This window comes from Salvelinus fontinalis, chromosome 40 (genome assembly GCF_029448725.1).
Source record: "Salvelinus fontinalis isolate EN_2023a chromosome 40, ASM2944872v1, whole genome shotgun sequence".
In the NCBI taxonomy this organism is placed as follows: Eukaryota; Metazoa; Chordata; class Actinopteri; order Salmoniformes; family Salmonidae; genus Salvelinus; species Salvelinus fontinalis.
The window spans coordinates 30,254,060-30,266,332 of NC_074704.1; the positions used below are offsets into that span (position 1 = coordinate 30,254,060).

The 12,273-nt window shown below is 46.0% G+C and overlaps 2 protein-coding genes across 18 annotated transcripts in view; both read left to right on the forward strand.

Moving 5' to 3' along the window:
- Nucleotides 1-12,273, forward strand: part of LOC129839337 (voltage-dependent P/Q-type calcium channel subunit alpha-1A-like) — a 202,233-nt gene that overhangs the window by 159,180 nt on the left and 30,780 nt on the right. For 15 of the 17 annotated variants that reach the window (XR_008757004.1, XR_008757003.1, XM_055906682.1 and 12 more), the window contains 3 exons: nucleotides 5,254-5,359; nucleotides 6,011-6,118; nucleotides 7,917-8,020. Coding sequence is in view for 15 of the 17 variants with exons in the window: in XM_055906682.1 (XP_055762657.1) it covers nucleotides 5,254-5,359; nucleotides 6,011-6,118; nucleotides 7,917-8,020 (318 nt within the window). In the remaining 2 variants the exon portion in view is untranslated. The remainder of the gene's footprint in view (nucleotides 1-5,253; nucleotides 5,360-6,010; nucleotides 6,119-7,916; nucleotides 8,021-12,273) is intronic. The other 2 variants (XM_055906685.1, XM_055906683.1) reach the window with 1 other exon arrangement.
- Nucleotides 1,444-3,927, forward strand: LOC129839341 (putative keratin-associated protein 4-16). Its single transcript, XM_055906706.1, has 2 exons — nucleotides 1,444-1,496; nucleotides 1,533-3,927. The coding sequence occupies exon 2, from the start codon at nucleotides 1,942-1,944 to the stop codon at nucleotides 2,935-2,937; it is 996 nt and encodes a 331-aa protein (XP_055762681.1). The 5' UTR covers nucleotides 1,444-1,496; nucleotides 1,533-1,941; the 3' UTR covers nucleotides 2,938-3,927.

The following is a 12,273-nucleotide window of genomic DNA, read 5'->3' on the forward strand; positions in this document are numbered from 1 at the left end:
TTCCATGGAGGGCCGAGTGTCTGCGGGTTTTCGCTCCACCCTTGTACTTGATTGATGAATTAACATCACTAATTAGTTAGGAACTCCCCACACCTGGTTGTCTAGGGCTTTATTGAAAGGAAAGACCAAAAACCTGCAGACACAAGGCCCTCCGTGGAATGAGTTTGACACCCCTGCTGTATACCGTACTTCAATCTTCAGCCCTTAGCTGGGAGGGGATGATGACACACAGACATTAGTGGCCACATTATTTGACAGGAAGTTGTTATTTGTTGATTGTAATGACAGTGAATCTACAGTATTTGGGCTTTGTGTTCACTCCCATTACAATTGACAAATAGATAGACAGTCATGTCTTTATCAGTCTCTCCTTATTGTGTCTTTTCTCCTGATCTTTTCCCTTTCTTTCCTTTGAGAAGACCGAGCTTTTTCCACCCATCCTGTTTTACTGTCAATGCAGTTCTGAACTGTTTGTCTTCATATCTTTCCCCTCCGTCTCTCTCTTTCTCTCTCTCTCTCTCTGTATCACTTCCTCTCCCCTCTCGCTCCCTCTCTCTCTCTCTCTCTCTCTCTCTCTCTCTCTCTCTCTCTCTCTCTCTCTCTCTCTCTCTCTCTGTATCACTCCCTCTCCCCTCTCGCTCCCTCTCTGTCTCTCTCTCTCTCTCTCTCTCTCTCTCTCTCTCTCTGTATCACTCCCTCTCCCCTCTCGCTCCCTCTCTGTCTCTCTCTCTCTCTCTCTCTCTCTGTATCACTCCCCCCTCTCTCTCTCTCTCTCTCTCTCTCTCTCTCTCTCTCTCTCTCTCTCTCTCTCTCTCTCTCTCTCTCTCTCTCTCTCTCTCTGTATCACTCCCTCTCCCCTCTCGCTCCCTCTCTGTCTCTCTCTCTCTCTCTCTCTCTCTCTCTCTCTCTCTCTCTCTCTCTCTCTCTCTCTCTCTCTCTCTCTCTCTCTCTCTCTCTCTCTCTCTCTCTCTCTCTGTATCACTCCCCCCCCCTCTCTCTCTGTATCACTCTCCCCTCTCTCTTTCTCTCTCTCTCTCGCTCTGTATCACTCCCTCCGCCTCTCTCTCTCTGTATCACTCCCTCCCTCTCTCTCTCTGTGTATCACTCCCTCCCTCTCTCTATGTGTGTATCACTCCCCCCCTTTCTCTCTCTGTATTACTCCCCACCCCCCTCTCTCTCTCTCTCTCTCTCTCTGTATCACTCCCTCCCCCCTCTCTCTCTCTCTCTGTATCACTCCATCCCCTCTCTCTCTCTTTCCTCTTCCCCTAATTTGCATTCCGTCCACTTGTCTGTCAGCTTCAACTACACCAACATTATCCACTGTCCCACTCCCTTGCATACACTCTGTCCCTCTGTCCTACTGTCTGTCTCTCCCTCTGGTCTACTCTCTCCCTCTGTCCCCTCTGACCTACTGTCTGTCTCTGACCTACTGTCTGTCTCTGACCTACTGTCTGTCTCTCTACCTCTGGCCTACTCTCTCCCTCTGTCCCTCTGACCTACTGTCTGTCTCTGACCTACTGTCTGTCTCTGACCTACTGTCTGTCTCTGACATACTGTCTGTCTCTCTACCTCTGGCCTACTCTCTCCCTCTGTCCCTCTGACCTACTATCTGTCTCTCTACCTCTGGCCTACTCTATCCCTCTATCCTACTGTCTGTCTCTGTCCCTATGTCCAACTGTCTGTCTCTATCCCTCTATCCTACTGTCTGTCTCTGTCCCTCTATCCCACTGTCTGTCTCTGTCCCTCTATCCTACTGTCTGTCTCTGTCCCTCTATCCTACTGTCTGTCTCTATCCCTCTATCCTACTGTCTGTCTCTGTCCCTCTATCCTACTTTCTGTCTCTATCCCTCTATCCTACTGTCTCTGTCCCTCTTTCCTACTGTCTGTCTCTGTCCCTCTTTCCTACTGGCTGTCTCTATCCTACTGTCTGTCTCTGTCCCTATGTCCAACTGTCTGTCTCTGTCCATATGTCCTACTGTCTGTCTCTGTCCCTCTTTCCTACTGTCTGTCTCTGTCCCTCTTTCCTACTGTCTGTCTCTATCCTACTGTCTGTCTCTGTCCATATGTCCAACTGTCTGTCTCTATCCCTCTATCCTACTGTCTGTCTCTGTCTCTCTATCCTACTGTCTGTCTCTGTCCCTCTATCCTACTGTCTGTCTCTGTCCCTCTTTCCTACTGTCTGTCTCTATCCTACTGTCTGTCTCTGTCCCTATGTCCAACTGTCTGTCTCTGTCCCTCTATCCTACTGTCTGTCTCTATCCTACTGTCTGTCTCTGTCCCTATGTCCAACTGTCTGTCTCTATCCCTCTATCCTACTGTCTGTCTCTGTCCCTCTATCCTACTGGCTGTCTCTATCCTACTGTCTGTCTCTGTCCCTATGTCCAACTGTCTGTCTCTGTCCCTCTATCCTACTGTCTGTCTCTGTCCCTCTATCCTACTGTCTGTCTCTGTCCCTCTTTCCTACTGTCTGTCTCTGTCCCTCTTTTCCTACTGTCTGTCTCTATCCTACTGTCTGTCTCTATCCCTCTATCCTACTGTCTGTCTCTGTCCCTATATCCTACTGGCTGTCTCTATCCTACTGTCTGTCTCTGTCCCTATGTCCAATTGTCTGTCTCTGTCCCTCTATCCTACTGTCTGTCTCTATCCCTCTATCCTACTGTCTGTCTCTGTCCCTCTTTCCTACTGTCTGTCTCTGTCCCTCTTTCCTACTGTCTGTCTCTATCCTACTGTCTGTCTCTGTCCCTCTTTCCTACTGGCTGTCTCTATCCTACTGTCTGTCTCTGTCCCTATGTCCAACTGTCTGTCTCTATCCCTCTATCCTACTGTCTGTCTCTGTCCTTTCTGTCCTCTCTTCTCCCTGCTCCTTCTCTCCACTCTGTCCAGGGGTGTGTCCCAAATGGAACCCTATTCCATATACAGTGCACTACTTTCAACTAGAGCGCTATGGGCCCTGGTCAAAAGTAGTGCACTACATTGGGAATAGGGTGCTATTTGGGACAGGGTGCCATTTGGGATGCAGCCCAACAATTCTCTATTGCATACAGTATGTCACTCATGGAAATGCCTAGTGTTCATGGATAACAACGATGATAGATGCTGTGATGGCTTATGTGGGTTATATTCTAGCTTGTCGTTGTTTTAGTACACTAATCCTGAGAGAAGACTTTACGTTAAAGACCCTTACCCCTACAACACTTTCTCCCACCTGGGACTGGTCAATCCAAGAGTAGTATTTGACCTCCTTCTTACGCTTGACCTTTCTAACCTTTGTTACGGTAGTGAACTTTCCAGGAAGGCCTGCTTTGTTTGGGATATGGCCATTGGTTGGCCATTTTTGGTGATAGATTGATATGGTTTCAGTCCTCGTCTTATTCTCTTGTCTTGTTATACTCTCTCTCTCTCTCTTTCTCTCTCAACATCCTCTCTTTCTTTCTCCCCTTGAATCACGTATCGTCTTGATTTCGTGTTTTTCCTTTTTCAATGTCGTCACAATCGCGCTCCCTCTTCCTGTCCCGACCTCCTGTTTTATCTGTAGCTCCATCTCATTATAGGAACCTTGTGCTTCTAACGCCACTAACTTCTACTACCACTTCTCCCCTATATACAGTAGCCCAACATCTGGTTGGTCAAAAACAAATCATTCCTCTTTTTATGATTTTCTTCTTTCAGGGAATGTTCTTACTAAACATCTTTAACTGACAACCGTTTAGCATCGAGAGAGATCTGATCTGCCAATCCGGACCTTTGCATCATGTCTAAAAGACTAACACTAAGGACTCTTCATGTAGCCTGCATAGCTCTGTAGGAAACCATAGAGAGAAAATAAAGCAAATCAAAGGGATCGATAAGTAGATATCCCATGAATCCATCAAAGCTAATATGATGATGCTCTCCGTGCGCGGCTGCACTGCTGCTTGTCCTGGGGAGGGGGGGGGGGGGGGGGGGGGGGGGGGGGGGGGGTAGGGGCATGCTGCTTGTCCCAGGGAGGGGGGAGGGGGGGGGCATGCTGCTTGTGGAGGTATGTTGAATGCCGGGGATCTGGGGGGTGTTGGGAAAAGCATGTGTCCGTTGCATTCTCTGTTGCATGGCTTGTTGCTATGGACACCTGGAGGCTGTGGATGTTGGCTGCGACGACTGGTGCCACACACGCTTTCGGGCATGACACACACACACACTAACATGGTGTCACACGTGCTTGCCCGTCCTACGTGAGTACCCAACGCTCATGTTCAGAGGTCAAGCCAATCGATGACCGACTAATAGATGTGAAGAAACAGCCACCCTGGGTTTGTTCTTTTATCTAGCAGTTCATCCATTGGTTTGACCTGTTTAGAAAGATATCAATCAAAAACATGTAGCGAACCTCCATACAGGTAGGGGGAGCTCTATAGCAGATGCCTTGATAAAACACACTAGTCTCCTGATGAAGAGTAGTACAACTACACCAGTGATACTACTGTTATGTCTTGCAGTCTATTCCAGTATATTCTGTTGATATACTGTGTGTTAGTGGGAGGGTAAAGGGGGTTGTATGTGTACATGTGTGTGTAATAAGATGCGTGAATGCGTACCGTTGCATTCACACATTATTAGGGAACATGGGCATAGGTTGGGGCAGTTGGTCGTCGGCCATTGTGGTGCCGTGTGGCTCTTGGCTTCCGCAGTCGCTCATTCTGTAGCAGACGGCCCATTGGATAAATGTGTAGTTGTTTGAGTATCACTTGTCAATCAGGAGACAATCAGGAAGTACTTTTCCACTGTTTCCTTTGGAAAAGGCAGTTTTACAGTTTGGAAATCATACTGTGGTTACTACATATGACAAAGTCCTTTAGCACACACAGACACAACACAGACCTCTGACAATCAAGATGCTGCAAGTGGGGTTGGGTTAAATTCCATTTAGATTCAGTCACTTCGGGAGATGAATTGAAATTGACTTTTTTTTTCTATGAGGATTTCTTTCAATTCATGAATTGGATTTCAATTCCCTCCGTGAACTGTGAGGTGAAACTGAATTGCACCAAATGTCTGTGTCTTCAGAATCAGACAGACAGAGTCGAACATATACCTGGCTAAATAAAACAAGTAGATAAGATCACAGACACTGAAACCTAATCTTTTTTGGCTGTTGCCCTATCGAGCTCCCTCAATCTTGGCCCCTCCCTTTTCCCCTTACCTGGAGGTTCATACCCCACCCCCTACCATGTACACGCTCTCTTTTCTCAACCTCTCCACGTGATTGGCTCTCCACAGAGGCTGCTGCGCATGGACTTGCCGGTTGCCGAGGACAACTCAGTGCATTTCAACTCCACTCTCATGGCTCTGATTCGGACAGCGCTCGATATCAAGATTGCCAAGGGTACAACACTTCTCCTTTTCTGTCTCTCTTTATCTACTCAACTTTTTCAGCTGTCCTTTTTTACTATTTTTGCCAATGCCATTCTGATGTGTTGTTTCCTACCTTTTCCCTCCCTACTCTCTCTTTCTTTTTCTTTCTTTCTTGCCGCTCTTTCTTTCTTTCTTTTTCTTTCTTTCTTTTTCTTTCTTTCTTGCTTGCTTTTATTCTTCCTCTCTCTGTTTCTCTTTTTCTGTCTGTCTGTCTTTCTTTCATTCTCTTTCTTCCTTTCTCCCTTTCTTTTCTTCCTACCATAGGTATGGTATCAGTCCTGTCCTTCCAGATAGTGGTGATATACCAAACATTTATAAATGCTCAGGAAGTTGTGGATTAATACAAATCTTTTTTGTTTGTGTGAATGTGTACATGTGTGGCTGGATAACGCGTTTTTTTGCATGCATATTTGTGCACGTGTGTGTGTGTGTGTGTGTGTGTGTGTGTGTGTGTGTGCGTGCGTGCGCGCGTGCGTGTGCGCGTGTGTGTGTGTGGACTTGCTCTGCTGCCTGCGTGTGCGTACGTGTGTTTGCGCTTGTGTGTGTGCTTTCCTGCGTACCTGCGTGTGCGTATGCCCACGTGTGTGTGTGTGTGTCTTGACGTGTGTGTTGGGCAACACAGGAGGAGCTGACAAACATCAGATGGACGCTGAGCTAAGGAAAGAAATGATGGCCATTTGGCCCAACCTCTCTCAGAAGAACCTAGACCTGCTGGTCACGCCACACAAGTGTAAGTTACACCACGTAAAACACACACTACGATGTGTGTGTGTGTGTGTGTGTAAGTGTGTCCGACGATCACCAATTCACCAAGAGGACAGCTTCTACTAAACGTAGTCACCCACTGCTTCGCCCCCCCTGATCAGGACCACCACGGACCGGCTCCCTACTTCTACACACTCATGTTCATACACACAACCCCACACACACACACATGTACAACCATAACTCCCTCTGCACATCCTCACCTCTCCCTACTTACAGTTCTTAGAAAACGTAAACACACTCACGCAATCCCTTCTTTACCCCCACTGGGCCAGTTCCTGCATCAGGGGGTGCCTGCTATAGACCCTCTATAGAAGTCTTTTCACTACAGGGAGTTTGGGCCTCAACGTAGGCTTAGTGAGAGTCCTGTTATACTAGTAGAAGTATAGACCTATAGTAGTAGTAGTAGTAGTAGTATAGTATAGCAACAGTGTTATTATTATAATAAGGAAGAGATCAAATGTTCTACACACAGTGTAGTGTAGCATGCTGCCTTGGTGTTAAATATAACTTGAATTTATTCATTTGAAGTTATACTTCACTCAAAGTAGAGCAGCATGCAATGTTGATGAAGTACTCCATAGTATTGCACTAACAATTACTATTATTATAAAGTATTATTATACTTTTTAATAAGTTGATATGCTGTGGGACCTCAAGCCATTTCTCTGGGAATAGATCATCATTTATTTTTCAAAGTAAAGAGGTGGATTTTACTGTCAAACAAAGCTCCATGTTTTTCCTCATGTTTAATGTTATCTGGATCATCCAAATTCTGGGTGCCAATCTAGAGTTTTTGGAGAGAAAAATGGAGCTCCTGTTTCTTCAGGCGTAGGATTGAGGTGAAGTGATGATCTATGGTCAACGTGAAATAACTATATAGTCCTCCCTAGGAAACGTTTAAGCAATGTGCCTGTTCAAATTAAAGTGAAAGAGAATATTTAAGTTAAAGACAGAAAATAACTGATTGTGAAAAGACTATCAGCTCTGTTGTATACTGTACAGTGTTGTAAATATGTTGTATACTGTACAGTGTTGTAAATATGTTGTATATGTGTTGTATTTGGTTGTACTTGTACTTGTATCTGCAGGCAAATCTCAAATGACACCATTACCATATTCCCTGTATAGTACATACCATTGTGTATATTATTGCATATATACTGCTATTAATAGTGCATATATAATGCATATATTCCCTATAGAGGGGCTAATATATAGTATAGTGCACTACTTTCAACCACAACCTTATGGGTAATAAGTCGTGTATTTCCGTGTACATGGTGTCATTTGATGCAGTCACCGTGTGTTATGAATGTAGGGTGAATCTAAAAAGTGTTTCCTTGATTCCTTTCATCCTTGATTCTTGAGTCATTGAATCATTGGCTCTTTCTCAAAACGTATTGGAAGAGAAGGTCTGAGGGGTGGAACCTCGGATATTTTCCTTCAAAGCTATTTTTTAAAGGAGGAAGACGAATCAAGGACTTTGAGATGTACCCTACAGTCGCGGCCACTGAAATGTTTTCTAAAAACCAAACCTCCCGTTAGGAGAAATAGAGTGAAGTGTTGTCCACACGTTGGCAGCAATTGTTCTACCAATACAACACGACCTAACTTTTTAGTGCCCGCAACTGTCTGTATGTGTGTGTGGTGTCGTAGCATGGTCGGTCCCCCACTCCCATCCCCCTCTCTCTCGTCTCACGGCTCAGGGTCCCATCCACATTGTGGTCTAATCGAGGCAGGGTAACTTGTCCCTCTCTCAGCAGCCACAGACTTGACGGTGGGGAAGATCTACGCTGCCATGATGATCATGGAGTACTACAGACAGAGCAAGGCCAAGAAGCTCCAGGCCCTACGCGAGGAGCAGGTACCCACTAGACCCAGACCCACCCGTGACCTCCAAAAAACACCCCAGAACCGACTCTTCCTTCCCCCTTAGATCCCCTTCCCAAACCTGTCCAGCTCCCCATAGCCTCTCTTGCCTCCAAACACCCATGCTCCCACACCCCAGTGAACCCCAAATCATCCAGCCCCCTCAGCTCCCCTTCCTTTAGCTCCTCAACTCTTCCTCCTGCCTTTACCCACCACCCAGAAACCCCATGGCTGATATTCTTGGTCCTTCAAACCCCAGCACCCCCTTTCTAATTCCTGCCCCCATAGCTCCCCTTTCCAGACCTCCATAGCCTCCCTTCCCTCCAGACCCATCCTCATGACCTCAAACCCACTTCTTCGCTAGACCCCGTTTCCTGGCCCCCTTGCACCCTTTCCAGGACCTCCATCACTGCCCTCCTTGGTCTGTCAACCCCCTAGCCCTTTGTTTCCCCCTTGCCCCCCCAACGCTCCCTCGCTCGTCCTCCCACATCATGCTCCTCCGCCTTGGAACCCTCCCAATGAGCACTGCCTGGTCCTGGGTTACCCCTGTAGCATGCTAACTCCAGTTACCTCTCTCTCTCTACTCCGGCACCAGGCTGTTTCTGCCGGGTCCTGGGTTACCCCTGTAGCATGCTAACTCCAGTTACCTCTCTCTCTCTACTCCGGCACCAGGCTGTTTCTGCCGGGTCCTGGGTTACACCTGTAGCATGCTAACTCCAGTTACCTCTCTCTCTCTACTCCGGCACCAGGCTGTTTCTGCCGGGTCCTGGGTTACCCCTGTAGCATGCTAACTCCAGTTACCTCTCTCTCTCTACTCCGGCACCAGGCTGTTTCTGCCGGGTCCTGGGTTACCCCTGTAGCATGCTAACTCCAGTTACCTCTCTCTCTCTACTCCGGCACCAGGCTGTTTCTGCCGGGTCCTGGGTTACCCCTGTAGCATGCTAACTCCAGTTACCTCTCTCTCTCTACTCCGGCACCAGGCTGTTTCTGCCGGGTCCTGGGTTACCCCTGTAGCATGCTAACTCCAGTTAGCTCTCTCTCTCTACTCCGGCACCAGGCTGTTTCTGCCTGTTTCCCAGTTAGCATGATGGATGGCTATCGTAGGCTGACGCCCGGCCTGGCTCTTCCACTTGCTATCTCTTTACCTTTACTCTACCATTACTATACCCCCCTCCTACCCATTACTTTACCCCCATCAAACCCACCACTTGTATATTTACTTAAAGGGGCAATCTGCAGTTCAAACAATAAAACTCAATCGCAGATTGCCCCTTTAAGGCCTTCTTTGAACCCCTCCCCTTTTTAAGCATGGGGGGATAAATGGTGTCGTGGTGAGGAGAAGGGGGGAGATGTTTTAAACTGTGTTGTTTGAAATTGATATGAATAATAATGATACAACATGGCCAATGTACGTATGCACTCCTGTTGTCTATGAATGCTGTGTAAATGCGCTACCTCTTAATGTGATGTCCACTGTTTCTCTAACACATTACTCCATTCCCCGGGATACCCCGTTGCTCCTGTGGCTCCACATTTCTCCATTCCCCGGGATACCCCGTTGCTCCTGTGGCTCCACATTACTCCATTCCCCGGGATACCCCGTTGCTCCTGTGGCTCCACATTACTCCATTCCCCGGGATACCCCGTTGCTCCTGTGGCTCCAGTGCTGCAATCCACAGCTTTTAATGGTTTCTATCTGCCTTTGGAGGCTGAAGTTAAAGTAATGGTTCACCCCAAAATCAACCTTTCTTAGATGTTTTCTTGGAGATTTTAAGAAACAGAATTGGCACCCGTTTTATTCTATCCAAGATCAAGTCCATGAGGCGGGGTTAAGGATCTGTGGGTATTCAGTAGGGGCGTTTTTCAGACATGAGATAAGTTGACTTAACATGGACTTAAGTCAAAAATGTTGACTTATGTCCATGTTTTATTGACTTAAGTCCATGTTAAGTCTACTTATCTCAAGTCTCAATCGGGCCCTAGGTGAATGGAGTGTACGATATTTTAGACCCCGTCTATGAGTTGGTATGATCCTCCTGAATGCTGTCATCTCATTGGTTGCACTGACTGTCCAGTTCCAGACAGGCTCCTCCTTCTCAACATCACCAGCTGGCCTGTGGTGCACAACGACAAACTATGTCTTTCTGTCTATCCCTCCTTCCCTTCTTCCCTCTTTCATTTCTCAGTGGTACTCTTCCCCTTCTTAATTCCTTTCTTTATGTCCATCACTCCTGCTCTTCTCTCCTTATTCCCTCCTTCAATCTTTTGCACCTTCCCGTCATCTCTCCTTCAATCTTTCCCACCTTCTTTCCTTAACTCTGTCTTTCTTTTTATCCTTCCTTCCTTCCCTCCTTCCCTCCTCCCTACAACTGTTATACTACCTTTCATTATGTCTTAATCTATTTTCCAATTGATATAGTTTATTATTTATATATGTATATATATACAGTCTTTCCTACTGTCTTTTCCTACCACTGTTTTACTGCCTGCCTTTTCACTGTTGTAATGTGTCTTTCTACCACTGTTTACCATGTCTCTCTGTGCCCGCCCCAGGTCTGTACCTTTCTATACATTGTGTTATGTATCACTCACTATCTATGTCACTCCTCTATCACTCTTTTGCATATTCCCTCCTTCTCCCTCCGTCTTTCTCTCCCTGTCTATCTGTCTGTCCATCCATCCCCTCGTCCCTCTTACTCGATTTGTTCTTCCAGGAGGGGGGCGGGACCTTGGCTTCTCAAACCCTTCCTGATTGGTCAATCTAGGTTGACTGTCATCAGGCCTGTCTAACCAGAACCCTTCTCCCCTCTCTGTGTGCTCCTGTCTGTGTATTCCGTCATCTCTGGTTGGTTGTTTGGATGTTGAGCTGAGGTTCCTGATGTAACCATTGGACGCTCATGTAACAAAACCGTCTCTGTGAATCTTCAGTGTTATTCATGAACGTGCTTTCTAGGGAAAATAGTGCACTAGTTTTGTACCTCATCCTCCATATCCCATTTCATTTGTTAGTATATTAAAACTAATTTTCCCAGAAGAACTCACTGTTAGCGAGCACGCTACAACCCGGGTTCACACCCATTCATTTAGCCGTTAACATTTTAGCTTTTGGTTTGGATGAACATGACGGCATCTGTAGTCATGTAGCCATCGACACCACCACAGACCAGCCAATGGAAGACCTCCCTGCTCCCGCCACACTCCATATATGGGCGAAACAACAAAAAGGACTCCTGAGGAGCTGTTTTGACGGAGGAAGTAGAATTTTCCTCCAGAGCCATATACAGCGCCTTCAGAAAGTATTCAAACCCCTTGACTTATTCCACATGTTTGTTGTGTTACAGCCTGAAGTCTAAATTGATTAAGTATATATTTTTTCTACCCCACAGTGACACATGAAAACATGTTTTTAGAAATGTTTGCAAATGTATTAACATTTTTATATTGAAATATCTAATTTACATAAGTATTCACACCCCTGAGTCGATACATGTTAGAATCACCTTTGGCAGCGATTACAGCTGTGAGTCTTTCTGGTAAGTCTCTAAGAGCTTTAAGCTTTGTCAAGTTGGTTGTTGATCATTGCTAGACAGACATTCTCAAGTATTGCCGAAGATTTTCAAGCCGCTTTTAGTAAAAAACTGTAACTAGGCCACTCAAGAACATTCAACGTGGTCTTGGTAAGCAACTCCATTGTATATTTGGCCTTGTGTTTTAGGTTATTGTCCTGCTGAAAGGTGAATTTGTCTCTCAATATCGGTTGGAAAGCAGACTGAACCTGGTTTTCCTCCAGGATTTTGCCTGTGCTTAGCTCTATTCCGGTCATTTGTATAAAAAAAACTCTCTAGTCCTTGCCAATGACAAGCATACCCATAACATGATGCAGCGACCACTGTACTTGAAAATATGAAGAGTGGTACTCAGTGATGCGTTGTGTTGGATTTGCCCCAAACATAACACTTTATATTCAGGACAAAAAGTGAATTTCTTTGCCACATTTTTTTCAGTTTTACTTTAGTGCCTTATTGCAAACATGATGCATGTTTTGGAATATTTTTTATTCTGTACAGGTTTCCTTCTTTTCACTCATTCATTTAGGTTAGTATTGTGCAGTAACTACAATGTTGTTGATTCATCCTCAGTTTTCTCCTATCACAGCCATTAAACTCTGTAACTGTTTTAAAGTCACAATTGGCCTCATGGTGAAATGCCTGAACAGTTTCTTTCCTCTCCGGCAACCGAGTTAGGAAG